Here is a 16,474-nt window from a genome sequence, read left to right as displayed (position 1 = left end):
TGGGTAGGCATCAGATACAGTGTTGGCATTGAGCTTCCGATAGTCCACACAGAACCGGATCGACCCGTCCTTTTTGGGGACCAGCACCACCGGCGAGGCCCAAGGGCTGGCAGATGGCTGGATCACCCCCAAAGCCAGCATGTCCCGGACCTCTCTTTCCAGGTCCTGAGCAGTTTTCCCTGTGACTCGGAAGGGGGAGCATCTTATCGGCGGGTGCGACCCGGTCTGCACCCGGTGGACAGTCAGATTAGGGCGTCCAGGCTGGTTGGAAAACAGCTGTCGGTACGGATGCAGCACTCCCCTGACGTCAACTTGCTGGGCAGGGGTTAGCTGATCTGAGAGGGGATTTGTTTGCAGGGGGGAACCAGCTCTGGTCTCAGGGAATAGATCTACTAAAGGGTCATCTCCCTGCTCCTCCCACTGTCCACACACGGCCAACACCACATTCCCCCTGGCATAATATGGCTTCATCATATTCACATGGTACACCCGGCGGTGGTGCGCCCGGTTCGACAGCTCCACCACATAGTTTACCTCATTGAGCTGCTTGACAACCTTGAAAGAGCCCTCCCAGGCGGCCTGTAGTTTGTTCTTTCTCACTGGGCTGAGAACCATCACCGGATCCCCGGTGGCGTAGGCCCGGGCCCGCGCCGTGCGGTCATACCAGACCTTCTGCTTCTTCTGGGCTCTGGCCAGATTCTCCCTGGCCAGGCCCATGAGTTCAGCCAGTCTCTCTCGGAAGATCAGAACATACTCCACCACTGACTCTCCATCGGGAGTGGCCTTCCCCTCCCATTCGTCTCTCATCAGGTCCGGGGGCCCCTCACCCTCCTTCCATATAACAGTTCGACAGGCGAAAATCCGGTAGACTCCTGGGGCACCTCTCTGTACGCGAACAGCAGGTGAGGTGAGTACTTGTCCCGATCCTGCGGGTGCTGTTCATAAAGGTTTTCAGCATCATCTTTAGCGTCCCATTGAACCTCTCCACCAGCCCATTGGACTGGGGTGATAAGCTGAGGCCCAGTCGTGCCGGACCCCACATTTCTCCCACAAGCACCGGAGCAGGGCCGATATGAAGTTGGAGCCTTGGTCTGTCAAGACTTATTTGGGGAACCCCACCCGGCTGAAAATGGTCAGGAGCGCATCGGCCACGGTGTCGGCTTCAATGGAGGCTAAGGGCACTGCCTTGGGGTAGCGGGTGGCAAAATCTACCTCCACCAGAATGTATTTCTTCCCCAACCGGGTCGTCTTGCTGAGAGGCCCCACGATGTCCATGGCCACCTTCTGGAAAGGCTCCTCTATGATGGGCAAAGGTCTCAAAGCCACTTTCCCCTTGTCCCGGGCCTTCCCCACCCTCTGACAGGGGTCAGAGGATCGGCAATACTGCCGGACCGTGGTAAAGACCCCGGGCCAGTAAAAGTTCTGTAGCAACCTCTGTCCGGGTGCGCTGGATTCCCTGGTGCCCTGAGAGGGGGATGTCATGGGCCAGGTACAGGAGCTTGCGGCGATACTTCTGGGGGACCACCAGCTGCCTCCTGGTCCCACAGGACTCTACTTCCCTTGTGGGAGCCCATTCTCGGTACAGGAACCCCTTCTCCCACCGGAACCTCTCCTGGCAGCCTCTCCTCATGGTCCGTACCACACTGAGGTTGGCCAGGTCCCTGAGCTTCCGCAAGGAGGGATCTTTCCTCAACTCGGCCTGGAACTCAGCGGCTGGGGAAGGGATGGGGCCCGGTTCCCCCTCAGTGGCCAGGCCTGAGGCCTCAGCCTCTCTGAGCCGTGCCCCTCGGCGCTCCCTCCCTACCAGGGAAGAGTCCTGCGCCTCCGGTGTGGTACCCTCCCCGAGGTCAGGGAGCAGTGCCCCTCGCCGCCTCTGGCTACTGGTCACAACCAGGGCGGTCTGGGGCTTGCTTGGCCAGTCCTCTAGGTCTCCCCCCATCAAAACTTCAGTGGGCAAATGGTGGTGTACCCCCACATCCTTGGGGCCCTCCTTGGCCCCCCATTTCAGGTGTACCCTTGCCACGGGCACCTTAAATGGGGTCCCGCCCACCCCCGTCAGGGTCAGGTAGGTGTTGGGCACCACCCGATCTGGGGCCACCACCTCGGGCCGGGCCAGCGTCACCTCCGCGCCCGTATCCCAGTATCCATTGACCTTCCTCCCATCCACCTCCAGGGGAACAAGGCACTTTCTCCGGAGGGACAGCCCCGCGCCCTCCCTGTAAACCGAGCACCCTGAGTCCAGAGCCTCCAGCCCTCTGGCGGAGCTGGCCTGGGGTACTCTTCCCTCCTGAGCAGGTGGTAAGCTGGCAGCCCCCCTTGCCTGGGTCATCGGCCCCTCATCCAGCTGGGTCCCTACCCAGTTAACCCTGGGTAGGTTGGGTCTGCTCAGTCTGTCCCTGAGCCCGGGGCACTGGGTCCGTACGTGGCCTCTCTGGCCACAGTGATAGCAGCTCAGGTCACGTTGGTCCCCTCGAGCGGGTCGGAGGGGCCCGACGCCAGGCGTCCCCCTTGGGAGGGGGTTCTCCCTATTTCCCCTCTGGGAGGCCCCCTGGTGACTCTCTCTCTGCATCGGGGGGGGCCTGTTCTTTTGGGACTCCTCCCGGCTACCCCGTGACCGACTGTTCACAAACTCGTCGGCCAGCTGCCCTGCGTGCTGGGGGTTCTCCAGCTTTTTGTCCACCAGCCACAGCCTCAGGTCGGAAGGGCACTGTTCATACAGTTGCTCCAGTACGATTAGGTCAAGCAGGTCCTCTTTAGCTCGGGCCCCAGCTGTCCACTTGCAGGCATACCCCTGCATCCGGTTGACCAGTTGTAGGTAGGTGACCTCAGGCGTTTTACGCTGACTCCGGAACCTTCTCCGGTACATCTCGGGGGTCAGCCCCAAATTCACGGAGCAGGGCCTGTTTGAACAGTTCATAGTCCCCTGCCTCCGGCCTGTCATTCGGCTGTACACCTCCACGGCTTTGGGGTCCAATAAGGGGGTGAGGAACTGGAGCCTGTCTGCGGGGTCAACCCTGTGCATCTCGCAGGCATTCTCAAAGGCCGTCAGGAAGCTATCTATGTCCTCCCCCTCCTTCCGCTGGGCCAGGAAGCACTTATCAAAGCTCCTTGCAGTCTTGGGTCCCCCCACACTCACCGCAGCCGGGGCCCCACTGCTCCTCAGCCTGGCCAGCTCCAGTTCATGCAGTCTTTGTTTTTCCTTCTCCTCCTGCTCATGCCTACGTTGCCTCTCCTTCTCCTGACATTCCCGCTCCTTCTCCTCCTGCTCATGCTTACATCGTTTCTCCTTCTCTTCCCGCTCATGCTGACGGTGCTTTTCATGATCCTCCAGCTCCCTCATTTTCAACTCCCTCTCCCATTCCAGCCACATCCGCTCCAGGGATGGGGAGCTCCGCTGGGACGATCCCCTGTTGGCTGCTGGGGTCAGGGTGCCCTCAGTATTCGCCGGGCTTCCCCCAACCCCTCCCGCCGGGCCTAGGTACGAAGGGTCTCGGGATGTCCTCGGCAGCAGTCAGACCCTTCCCAGCCCGGTCAGGCCCCAGGGCCCACGCTGCGTCCGCCAGGCAGCTTCCCTCCGGGACAGGGATCGGGTCATCCAAGCGATCCCTCTCCTCCAACTGGGCAATAAGCTGTTCCTTGGTGGACCTCCCAATGCAGTGGGGGAGGTTTAGGTTGGATATTAGGAAAAACTTTTTCACTAGGAGGGTGGTGAAACACTGGAATGCGTTACCTAGGGAGGTGGTAGAATCTCCTTCCTTAGAAGTTTTTAAGGTCAGGCTTGACAAAGCCCTGGCTGGGATGATTTAATTGGGGATGGGTCCTGCTTTTGAGCAGGGGGTTGGACTAGATGACCTCCTGAGGTCCCTTCCAACCCTGATATTCTATGATACTATGCGCAGCTCCCTCTCCCTGCACAGCTCCACCAGGTCACTCTTAAGGCGTTTAGCGTACATCTCCCTGCTGGCCACTCGCAGGCCGGGCAGCTTTCCACGGTTTCCAGGAAACCGTCTCTCTCTGAATCTTCAGCACCCCTGGTCCCCATCAATCCCCCTTCGTTTTACTGCTCCCCAGTCACTTACTGCAGGAAGCGCCGTTCACAGGGTGCAGTACATCCCACCGCTGCCACCAGTTGTCATGGAGTTTGGGGGAGTCCAGGCCCTGCACCCCCCCTTCCTGGGATTCACTGAGTCTCTCAGCCAGCCAGTAAAATAGAAGGTCTATTGGACAACAGGAACACAACCCAAAACAGAGCTTCTGGGTACACCCAGGACCCCTCAGTCAAGTCCTTCTGGGGGAGCAGGGAGCTTAGACCCCAGCCCTGGGGTTCCCTGCGTTCCTCCACCCAGCACCCAACTGAAACTAACCCCCCCAGCAGGCCCCCTCCTGCAGCCTCTGTCCACATTCCTGGGCAGAGGTGTCACCTCCCCCTCCCCCTCCTGGCTCAGGTGACAGGCTCTCAGGTCTCCCCTCCCCAGGGCCCATTCCCAGGTCAACACTCCCCCCGCCCTGCTGAGTCACACAAGGTGTGCAGGGACCTGCCTATGGAGAGAACTCTGAGGTGTTTCCAGGCCAGGGGATGGGCAGCTTGTCCTTGGGACAAAGGAAGAAAGACCACATGGCAAGAGACTATACATGCTGCTGTAGCTCCGCCATCTTGTCTTCAATCCTAGTTCTTACCTCTGGAGGGACTTTGCTACAAACGGAAGCTCTGAACCAAGGTCTGAAGGACCCATCCCAGCTGGGGATGTTCTCCAGAGACTTGATTTGAACCTGCCGTTTATTCCAACACTGCTACAAGCCCGAACCAAGAACTTGGCCATCACTGTCTGTCATTGATTCCATTGAACCCATTCTAGCTCTCGTCTCTCTCTTTTATGAATAAACCTTTAGATTTCAGATTCTAAGGGATTGGCAACAGTGTGATTTGTGGGTAAGATCTGATTTGTACATTGACCTGGGTCTGGGACTTGGTCCTTTGGGATCGAGGGAACCTTTTTTCTTTTACTGGGGTGTTGGTTTTCATACCCATTCATCCCCATAACGAGTGGCACCGGTGGTGATCCTGGGAAACTGGAGTGTCTAAGGGAATTGCTTGGGTGACTTGTGGTTAGCCAGTGGGGTGAGACCAAAGTCCTCTCTGGCTGGCTGGTTTGGTTTGCCTTAGAGGTGGAAAAACCCCAGCCTTCGGCTGTGACTGCCCTGCTTGAAGCAATTTGTCTTGAATTGGTGTGACGCAGCAGGGAGCGGGGAGTGGTGACCTGGGAATCTGGCAGGGGAGTTTCACTGGGGATGGGATACCTGAGAGCCTGTAACCTGAGCCAGGAGGCGGGGTGTGATGAAGCAGGACTGTTCTTAATGTTTCCTCTGAATAGTGTGGGGGTGCCTCAGTTTCCCCTAGGCAGTTCTTAAGTATCTAGGGGGTGGGATAAGGGTGTATGATCGTTGCAGAGCCCTAGAGGGCAGGTGTGTGCAGGGGTCTGGACACAGAGAATGGCCGACACCCTGTTTCCTGGCAACTGATGGCCTGGGCCCTTCCCCCCTGCAAGGGGAGAGCTAAAGGGGTTAGAGAACAAAGGAATCCGGTGACCTCCTGGCCAGGGAAAGGAACAAAGCCCAGAGGAGGGGCTGGAGGCGGAATCAATTTGGGGCTAGATGGGGACATGGAGTGAAGTGCAGACGTGGTTGTCTGGCTCACTGCCCCCCAAAATGGACCCGGCTGAGGGGTCCTGTTCTCTGCACCTACAAGCTCTGGTTTAGACCATGTTCCTGTCATATAATAAACCTTCTGTTTTACTGGCTGGCTGAGAGTCACAGTGAATGTGAATTGCAGGAAACAAGGGTACAGGATCCTGACTCCCCCACTCTTTCTAACAACTGGTGGTACAGAATCATAGAATATCAGGGTTGGAAGGGACCTCAGGAGGTCATCTAGTCCAACCCCCTGCTCAAAGCAGGACCAATCCCCAACTCAATCATCCCAGCCAGGGCTTTGTCAAGCCTGACCTTAAAAACTTCTAGGGAAGGAGATTCCACCACCTCCCTAGGCAACGCATTCTAGTGTTTCACCACCCTCCTAGTGAAAAAGTTTTTCCTAATATCCAACCTAAACCTCCCCCACTGCAACTTGAGACCATTACTCCTCGTTCTGTCATCTGCTACCACTGAGAATAGTCTAGATCCATCCTCTTTGGAACCCCCTTTCAGGTACTTGAAAGCAGCTATCAAATCCCCCCTCATTCTTCTCTTCCGTAGACTAAACCTCCCCAGTTCCCTCAGCCTCTCCTCATAAGTCATGTGTTCCAGCCCCCTCATCATTTTTGTTGCCCTCCGCTGGACTCTTTCCAATTTTTCCACATCCTTCTTGTAGTGTGGGGCCCAAAACTGGACACAGTACTCCAGATGAGGCCTCACCAATGTCGAATAGAGGGGAACGATCACGTCCCTCGATCTGCTCGCTATGCCCCTACGTATACATCCCAAAATGCCATTGGCCTTCTTGGCAACAAGGGCACACTGCTGACTCATATCCAGCTTCTCGTCCACTGTCACCCCTAGGTCCTTTTCCGCAGAACTGCTGACGAGCCATTCGGTCCCTAGTCTGTAGCGGTGCATTGGATTCTTCCGTCCTAAGTGCAGGACTCTGCACTTGTCCTTGTTGAACCTCATCAGATCTCTTTTGGCCCAATCCTCTAATTTGTCTAGGTCCCTCTGTATCCTATCCCTACCCTCCAGCGTATCTACCTCTCCTCCCAGTTTAGGGTCATCTGCAAACTTGCTGAGGGTGCAATCCACACCATCCTCCAGATCATTAATGAAGATATTGAACAAAACCGGCCCCAGGATCGACCCTTGGGGCACTCCACTTGATACCGGCTGCCAACTACACATGGAGCCATTGATCACTGCCCGTTGAGCCCGACAATCTAGCCAGCTTTCTACCCACCTTATAGTGCATTCATCCAGCCCATACTTCTTTAACTTGCTGGCAAGAATACTGTGGGAGACCGTGTCAAAAGCTTTGCTAAAGTCAAGGAACAACATGTCCACTGCTTTCCCCTCATTCACAGAGCCAGTTATCTCATCATAGAAGGCAATTAGAATAGTCAGGCATGACTTGCCCTTGGTGAATCCATGCTTACTGTTCCTGATCACTTTCCTCTCCTCTAAGTGCTTCAGAATTGATTCCTTGAGGACCTGCTCCATGATTTTTCCAGGGACTGAGGTGAGGCTGACTGGCCTGTAGTTCCCAGGATCCTCCTTCTTCCCTTTTTTAAAGATGGGCACTACATTAGCCTTTTTCCAGTCGTCCGGGACTTCCCCCGGATCACCATGAGTTTTCAAAGATAATAGCCAATGGCTCTGCAATCACATCCGCCAACTCCTTTAGCACTCTCGGATGCAGCGCATCCGGCCCCATGGACTTGTGCTCGTCCAGCTTTTCTAAATAGTCCCGAACCACTTCTCTCTCCACAGAGGGCTGGTCACCTCCTCCCCATGCTGTGCTGCCCAGTGCAGCAGTCTGGGAGCTGACCTTGTTAGCGAAGACAGAGGCAAAAAAGCATTGAGTACATTAGCTTTTTCCACATCCTCTGTCACTAGGTTGCCTCCCTCATTCAGTAAGGGGCCCACACTTTCCTTGACTTTCTTCTTGTTGCCAACATACCTGAAGAAACCCTTCTTGTTACTCTTAACATCTCTTGCTAGCTGCAACTCCAGGTGTGATTTAGCCTTCCTGATTCCATTCCTACATGACCGAGCAATATTTATATACTCCTCCCTGGTCATTTGTCCAATCTTCCACTTCTTGTAAGCTTCTTTTTTGTGTTCAAGATCAGCAAGGATTTCACTGTTAAGCCAAGCTGGTCGCCTGCCATATTTACTATTCTTTCTACACATCGGGATGGTTTGTCCCTGTAACTTCAATAAGTATCCTTTAAAATACAGCCAGCTCTCGTGGACTCCTTTCCCCCTCATGGTATTCTCCCAGGGGATCGCTGCCCATGGTAGTGGTGGGATCTATTGCACCCCGCGGACGGCGCTTCCTGCAGTAAGTGACTGGGGAGCAGTAAAACGAAGATGGGAGTTAACGAGGACCAGGCGTGCTGAAGGCTCAGAGAGGAGCGGTTTTGGGGGGGCGGAGGAGCTACGCTTAACCCCTGGGAGTGTGTGACCAGCGAGAAGGACTGTTGCAATAACAGGGTCCCCCTGGGGACTGCGGCGAGCAGGCTCAGGGGCGACTGAGTCTGCGGCTTGACCCTGGGAGAGAGGTGGTGACCTGGAGAAGGGCTGGCACACTAGGGGTTCCTTCTGGAAACCGTGGGGAGCTGTGAGCACACAGGTCCACGAGTGGCCAGCGGGGAGATGTACGCTAAACGCCTGAAGAGCGACCTGGTGGAGCTGTGCAGGCAGAGGGGGCTGCACATCGGGAGGTCCACCAAGGAACAGCTGATTGCCCAGTTGGAGGAGAGGGATCGCTCGGATGGACCTATCCCTGTCTCTGAGGGAAGCAGCCCAGCAGATGCAAGGCGGGCCCTGGTGCCTTACCCAGATGGGAGGGGTCAGACTGCTGCCGAGGGCATCCCAGAACCCCTCTTACCTATGCCAAGGGGAGGGGCTGGGAGGAGCCCAGCAAATACCGAGGGCATCCTGACCCCTGCGGCCACCAGGGGATCCTCCTGGCGGAGCTCCCCATCCCTGGAGCGGAGGCAGCTGGAATGGGAGAGGGAGATGAAACTGAGAGAACTGGAAGATTGAGAGAAGGAGCAACAGGACCGCAAAAGGCAGCGTCAGCATGAGGAAAAGCAGCGTCAGCACGAGCTGGAGCTGGCCAAGCTGAGGACCAGCGAGCCTCCGGCTGCAGTGAGTGCTGGGGGACCCAAGACTGCAAGGAGCTTTGATAAGTACTTCCTGGCCCAGCGGAAGGAGGGGGAGGACATAGATAGCTTCCTGACGGCCTTTGAGAATGCCTGCGAGATGCACAGGTTTGACCCTGCAGACAGGCTCCAGTTTCTCACCCCCTTATTGGACCCCAAAGCCGTGGAGGTGTACAGCCGAATGACAGGGGCGGAGGCAGAGAACTATGAACTGTTCAAAAAGGCCCTGCTCCGTGAGTTTGGGCTGACCCCCGAGATGTACCGGAGAAGGTTCCGGAGTCAGCGTAAAACGCCTGAGGGCACATATCTACAACTGACCCTCCGGATGCAGGGATATGCCCTCAAGTGGGTGGATGGGGCCCAAGCTAAAGAGGACCTGCTCGACCTAATCGTACTGGAGCAAATGTATGAACAGTGCCCATCCAACCTGAGGCTGTGGTTGGTGGACAAAAAGCCAGAGAACCCGCAACACGCAGGACAGCTGGCCGACGAGTTTCTGAACAGCCGGTCAGGGGGTGGCAGGGAGGAGTCCCAAAAGAAGAGGCCCCCCCACGATGCAGAGAGAAAGTCACCCTGGGACCTCCCAAAGGGGGAACATGGAAAACCCCCTCCCAAGGGGAACATTTGGCATCAGGTCCAACCGCCCGACTTGAGGGGACCAACGGGACATGAGCTGCTATCACTTTGGCCAGAGAGGCCACATCTGGACCCAGTGCCCCAGGTTCAGGGACAGACTGAGCAGATCGAACCCGCACAGGGTTAACTGGGTAGGGACCCAGCTGGATGAGGGGCAGATGGCCCAGGCAAAGGGGGCTGGCAGTTTACCACCTGCTCAGGAGGGAGGAGTTTCCCAGGCCAGCTTCTCTGGGGGGCTGGATGCTCTGGACTCAAGGTTCTCAGTTTACAGGGTGAGCGCGGGGCTGTCCCTCCGGAGAGAGTGCCTTGTTCCCCTGGAGATGGATGGGAGGAAGGTCAATGGATACTGGGATATGGGCGCAGAGATGTCGCTGGCCCGGCCCGAGGTGGTGGCCCCAGATCGGGTGATGCCCAACACCTACCTGACCCTGACGGGGGTGGGCGGGACCCCATTCAAGGTGCCAGTGGCGAGGGTACACCTGAAATGGGGGGCCAAGGAGGGCCCCAAGGACGTGGGGGTGCACCACCACTTGCCCACTGAGGTGTTGCTGTGGGGGGGACTTAGGGGACTGGCCAAGCAACCCCCAGGGTGCCCTGGTCATGACCCATAGCCAGAGCCGGGGAGGGGCACTGTGCCCTGACCTCGGAGAGGGTACCTTGCCAGAGGCGTGGGCCCTTCCTTGGTGGTGAGGGAACACCAAGGGGCACAGCTCAGAGAGGCTGAGGCCTCAGACCCGGCCACCAAGAGGGAACCGGTCCCCATCCCTTCCCCAGCCGCTGAGTTCCAGGCCGAGTTGAGGAAAGATCCCTCCTTGCGGAAGCTCAGGGACCTGGCCAACCTCAGTGTGGTACGGACCATGAGGAGAGGCTGCCAGGAGAGGTTCCTGTGGGAGAAGGGGTTCCTGTACCGAGAATGGGCTCCCACAAGGGAAGTAGAGTCCTGTGGGATCAGGAGGCAGCTGGTGGTCCCCCAGAAGTATCGCCGCAAGCTCTTGTACCTGGCCCACGACATCCCCCTTGCAGGGCACCAGGGAATCCGGCGCACCCGGCAGAGGTTGCTACAGAACTTTTACTGGCCCGGGGTCTTTACCACGGTCCAGCAGTATTGCCGATCCTCTGACCCCTGTCAGAGGGTGGGGAAGGCCCGGGACAAGGGGAAAGCAGCTTTGAAACCTTTGCCCATCATAGAGGAACCTTTCCAGAAGGTGGCTATAGACATCATGGGGCCTTTCAGCAAGACGACCCGGTCGGGGAAGAAATACATTCTGGTGGTGGTAGATTTTGCCACCCGCTACCCCGAGGCAGTGCCCTTAGCTTCCATTGAAGCCGACACCGTGGCCGATGCGCTCCTGACCATTTTCAGCCGAGTGGGGTTCCCCAAGGAAGTCTTGACAGACCAAGGGTCCAACTTCATGTTGGCCCTGCTCCGGTGCTTGTGGGAGAAATGTGGGGTCCGGCACGACTGGGCCTCAGCTTATCACCCCCAGTCCAATGGGCTGGTGGAGAGGTTCAATGGGATGCTAAAGATGATGCTGAAAACCTTTATGAACCAACACCCGCAGGATTGGGACAAGTACTTACCTCACCTGCTGTTCGCGTACAGGGAGGTGCCCCAGGAGTCTACCGGATTTTCGCCTTTCGAACTGTTATATGGAAGGAGGGTGAGGGGCCCCCTGGACCTGATGAGAGACGAATGGGAGGGGAAGGCCACTCCCGATGGAGAGTCAGTGGTGGAGTATGTCCTGATCTTCCGAGAGAGACTGGCTGAACTCATGGGCCTGGCCAGGGAGAATCTGGCCAGAGTCCAGAAGAAGCAGAAGGTCTGGTATGACCGCACGGCACGGGCCCGGGCCTACGCCACCGGGGATCAGGTGATGGTTTTCATCCCCGTGAGAAAGAACAAACTACAGGCCGCCTGGGAAGGGCCCTTTCAAGGTCGTCAAGCAGCTCAATGAGGTAAACTACGTGGTGGAGCTGTCAAACCGGGCGCACCACCGCCGGGTGTACCATGTGAATATGATGAAGCCATATTATGCCAGGGGGAAGGTGGTGTTGGCCATGTGTGGACAGTGGGAGGAGCAGGGAGACGACCCTTTAGTAGATCTATTCCCTGGGACCAGAGCTGGTTCCCCCCTGGAAACAATTCCCCTCTCGGATCAGCTAACCCCTGCCCAGCAAGCTGAGGTCAGGAGGGTGCTGCATCCGTCCCGACAGCTGTTTTCCAACCAGCCTGGATGCACTAATCTGACTGTCCACCGGGTGCAGACCGGGTCGCACCCGCCGATAAGATGCTCCCCCTTCCGAGTCACAGGGAAAACTGCTCAGGACCTGGAAAGAGAGGTCCGGGACATGCTGGCTTTGGGGTGATCCAGCCATCGGCCAGCCCTTGGGCCTCGCCGGTGGTGCTGGTCCCCAAAAAGGACGGGTCGATCTGGTTCTGTGTGGACTATCGGAAGCTCAGTGCCTCACTGTATCTGATGCCTACCCCATGCCCAGGCCGGACGAGCTCCTAGACAAGCTGGGAGGAGCCCGGTACCTTACCACCATGGACCTTACAATGGGCTACTGGCAAGTGCCGCTGGATGAAGATGCCCGGCTGAAATCAGCCTTTATCACCCCTCTGGGGCTCTATGAGTTCCTGACCCTGCCTTTCGGCCTCAGGGGAGCGCCGGCCACCTTCCAGCACTTAGTGGACCAGCTACTGAGGGGGATGGAGAGTTTTGCCATGGCGTATATTGATGACATCTGTCTTTAGCCAGACCTGGGAGGACCACGTGTCCCAGGTTAGACAAGTGCTGGACCGACTCCAGGGGCCTGGGCTGACTGTAAAAGCGGAGAAGTGCAAGGTGGGGATGGCTAAAGTATCTTACCTGGGCCATCGGGTGGGGAGCGGCCGCCTAAAGCCGGAACCAGCTAAGGTGGAGGTGATCAGAGACTGGCCTGCTCCCCACACCAAAAAGCGGGGTGTGACAAAGCGGGACTGTTCTTAATGTTTCCTCTGAACATTGTGGGGGTGCCTCAGTTTCCCCTCTGCAGTTCTTAAGTATCTAGGGGGTGGGATACGGGTGTATGATCGTTGCAGAGCCCTAGAGGGCAGGTGTGTGCAGGAGTCTGGACACAGAGAATGGCCGACACCCTGTCTCCTGGCCACTGATGGCCTGGGCCCTTCCCCCCTGCAAGGTGAGAGCTAAAGGGTTGGAGAACAAAGGGATCAGGTGACCTCCTGGCCCAGGAAAGGGACAAAGCCCAGAGGAGGAGGGGCTGGAGAGAGTTTCAGTTTGGGGCTGGCTGGGGACATGGAGTGAACTGCAGACGTGGTTGTCAGACTCACTGCCCCCCAAAATGGACCCAGCTGCGGGGTCCTGTTCTCTGCACCTACAAGCGCTGTTTTAGACCGTGGTCATGTCGTCTAATAAACCTTCTGTTTTACTGGCTGGCTGAGAGTCCCGTCTGACTGCGGAGTTGGGGGGCAGGACCCTCTGGCTTCCCCAGGACCCCGCCTGGGTGGACTGGCTGTGGGAAGCGCACGGAGGGGCAAAGGATGCTGAATGCTCCGAGGTCAGACCCAGGAAGGTGGAAGCTGTGTGAGCTTTTTGCCCTGCAGACAGTCTGCTCACAGAAAGGAGACTTCCCCAGAGTCCTGACTGGCTTCGTAGGGAGCAGTTCCAGAGTATCGCCCTGGGACTCCGTGACACAGGGTACTATCTTAAGATTTGTGCCCCACTTTAGCACCATAGCCGCCCCCATCACGGAGCTATGCAAGAAGGGGAAGCCAGACAAGGTGGTCCAGACTGAGCGGTGCCAGGAGGCTTTCCAGGCGCTGAAGGAGGGTCTGGTCAGTGGCCCGGTTCTGGCAAACCCAGACTTTGACAAGACCTTTGTGGTGTTCACCGACGCCTGCGACACGGGACTGGGGTCGGTGTTAATGCAGGAGGATGAAAAGGGGGAGAGACACCCCATCGTGTACCTGAGCAAGAAGTTGCTACCCTGGGAGCAACACTACGCGGCCATCGAGAAGGAGTGCCTGGCCATGGTGTGGGCCCTCAAGAAACTAGAGCCCTATCTCTTCGGGCGACACTTCACCGTCTACACCGACCACTCTCCCCTGACCTGGCTGCACCAGATGAAAGGAGCCAACGCCAAGCTCCTGAGATGGAGCCTGCTCCTGCAGGATTACGACATGGACGTGGTCCACGTGAAGGGAAGTGCCAACATGATAGCGGACGCGCTGTCCCTGACTCCTCCATGCTTTGGAACAATTGGCACTCTCAGTTGGGTCCCACCAGAACCAGCATCATTACAACTTCTGGTTAGCCAGTGGGGTGGGACCAAAGTTTTCTCTGTTTGGCTGGTTTGGTGCCTTAGTAGTGAAGGACCCCCAGCCTTGGGCTGTGACTGTCCGGCTCTGAGTAATTTGTCCTGAACTGACACTCTCAGTTGGGTCCCACCAAAGCCCGCTTCGTTGCACCCTGCCATGTGCCCAGTGCCCCGCAGTGTGTGGCCGAGTCAGCGGAGGTCTGGCCTGGGTTAGCTGGGGGGTGATCCCTGGCCCTCCAGGTCCCCAGGCCGGCACACACAGGCTGGCCGTGGGGTTGCTCTGCAGTGATGGCTCTGTGGACCCGTCGCTCTAGCTGGTGGGGACTCCAAGAAAGAGCAGGCACCAAGTGGGACAACTAAGCCAAGAGATGCCCCGACCTGGGGGCAGGGGTTACCAGAGTGGGGAGGAGGAGTTGGCCTCTTGTGGGGGGCCTGTCGGGCGGGGGGGACAACCCTGGGGGTCTACACTCAGGACTCCAGCCAGAGGGGATTCCTGCAGAGGGGGGCCTGTCGGGGGGGGGGGTGTGACGTTCGGAGTGTAATATAATATCTCATTGAAAGGTGACAGGGCCAGAAAGAGTTAATTACCTCCCAGACTGACCTGACCCAGGGCCGGACTTTAGGAACTGGTTAGGAAGAGATGGAAATGGAGAGAGCTGTGCAATGCAGCCAGCATTGTGTGAGAGAGAAGGGGAGCTGTGTGCTCAGGGCTTGTGATGTCCACAAACAAGTCTTGTCTATGGCTGTAGCTTTAATTCAAAGAGGAATATTAACATTTAGGAAGACCCTTGAGTGAAATAGAATTGTCTATGTCTCTTTGAAGGTTGTGGTAACCTGTGTCTGAAATGTTAATGGATAAGTTACCCTGTGCTAATGGCCAGGATGTTTGGAAGAAGGAAAGTTAAACCTATTGTTTTCTCAGGCCAAAAGTCTGCAGCAAATGTATAAAAACCTTGGGACACGATCCTTCTTCATCTCAGATCTGCTCTGGGTTTCAAGAGGGGGAAACCTTAAGCCATAAGGACTGAGATCCCCAGTCACTGACTGGAGTCACCCTGAATATGAACTTTGGACTATAACCTCTGGACTATTTCTAAAAGGACTTTTGGCAAATACAAGCTCAGTTCTGCTCTGTATCTGAACCTGAAGAATTGAATTCAAGTCTGTCTGTATATTGATCTTTTAATCAACACGCTCTCTCTTTTCTTTTTTAATAAACATTAGTTTAGTTAATAAGGATTGACTGTAAGTGTGTATCTGGGGTAAGATCTGAGTTATCATTTAACCTGGGTCTGGGGCTTGGTCCTTTAGGGTCAGGGGAACCTTTTCTTTTATATGATGAAATAAGATTTTCAGAGTTTATCATCCTATGTTTGACGTGTGTGTCTGGATGGAGGCCGGAGGCTGGTACTTTAAGGGCACTGCATTGTTTGGACGTCTGAGTACCCAGGGAGGGGCTGAAGAGCTGGCTGGGTAAAGCTGTTTTGGGCTGGCTGGGTAAATCTCAGTATTGGAATATCCACCAGCGTTCGGGGTTTGTCTGCCCCGCTCTGTTTGCAGATCACCCTGACTGAGTGACCTCAGCTGGCTCCCACGGGCAGCCCCGTCACAGGGGGGCTGCTTGGGGATCCAGCCTGGCACAGGCCCCACGATGCTGCTGAAGCCAGGCCGGGCTGGTGCCCCTGGGGTGGCTGGGAAGTCACTGGCAGATCCAGCTGGTTTCCCCATTGTTCAGAGTAAGCAGCGCTGGGGGGTCGGGCAGCCAGGCAGCGCACCCCCATCTCCCAGCCCACGACGGGGAACCACGGACCCAGCCCTGTCAGACCTGCAGGCTCAGCACCACGCCCGGAGCCCTGGCAGAGGGAGAGGGGCAGGGCTCCCCACGGGGCGGCCTGGCATGGGAAGGGGTGCACTGGATGCAGGCATAGCCAGCCCTGAGCTGCCACTTGGCTCCATTGGCCAGGTACAAAATGGCCCAGGGAGCCCCTCAGCCCCGCTCCTGCCAGGGCCGCCCCCAAATGCCCCCTCCACATGGGCCATCCCCCGCTGTGAGCCAAGGGGCAGCAGGTCCCACCCCGCCCTCAGCCGCAGCTCACACCCCTGAGCTCCACCCCCTGACCCTCTGCATGCACCAGCCGCCCCCGGTGCGGCCCCGGCACGGCGCTCCCTTACCCGTGCTCCGTGGCGCAGAGCGAACGCAGGCTCAGGTACCAGCTGCCCGTCTGGGGGTACGGGATCCGTAAGCGGGCCAGGCTGGCCGTGCTGTTGACAGACAGCAGGAACCCAGCCAGGGACCCTGCGGGGAGGCAAGCGGCAGTGAGCAGGGGCCGGGCTGCAGGACCTCCCCGCTCTGCGCTGGCAGCCCCATGGGGCCATGGGGGCAATGCTGTGTGGGGGGAGAGTCCCCCACTCCCTGTTATGGTCGCGTCTCCCATCCCCAGGCTCCTGCTGCAGCACGCCGGGGACTGAGCTGCCGGGGCAGGAACCCCTTTCCCAGCCCCCTCCCTGACTGTAGGGGGTGTGGGGCAGCCCATGCTGCAGTGATGGGACCCAGAGCCGCTCCGAGCTCTCCCCTCACGCGGCATGCAGGGGTCGGGGGGTTGCGCGGCCGGCTGGGAACAGCTTTCACTGAACCCAGAGCCGCTGGC

General features: G+C 57.4%; 1 protein-coding gene across 1 annotated transcript in view; it reads right to left on the bottom strand.

The window, feature by feature from the left end:
- TMEM8B (transmembrane protein 8B) overlaps positions 1 to 16,474 on the bottom strand; it is a 41,962-nt gene that overhangs the window by 12,275 nt on the left and 13,213 nt on the right. The window contains 1 exon segment of the mRNA XM_077816944.1: positions 15,999 to 16,122. Coding sequence (XP_077673070.1) covers positions 15,999 to 16,122 — 124 coding nt within the window.

The sequence above is a fragment of the Eretmochelys imbricata genome, chromosome 5 (assembly GCF_965152235.1).
Source record: "Eretmochelys imbricata isolate rEreImb1 chromosome 5, rEreImb1.hap1, whole genome shotgun sequence".
Taxonomy (NCBI): domain Eukaryota; kingdom Metazoa; phylum Chordata; order Testudines; family Cheloniidae; genus Eretmochelys; species Eretmochelys imbricata.
This window is presented reverse-complemented; position numbering and strand designations above follow the sequence as displayed.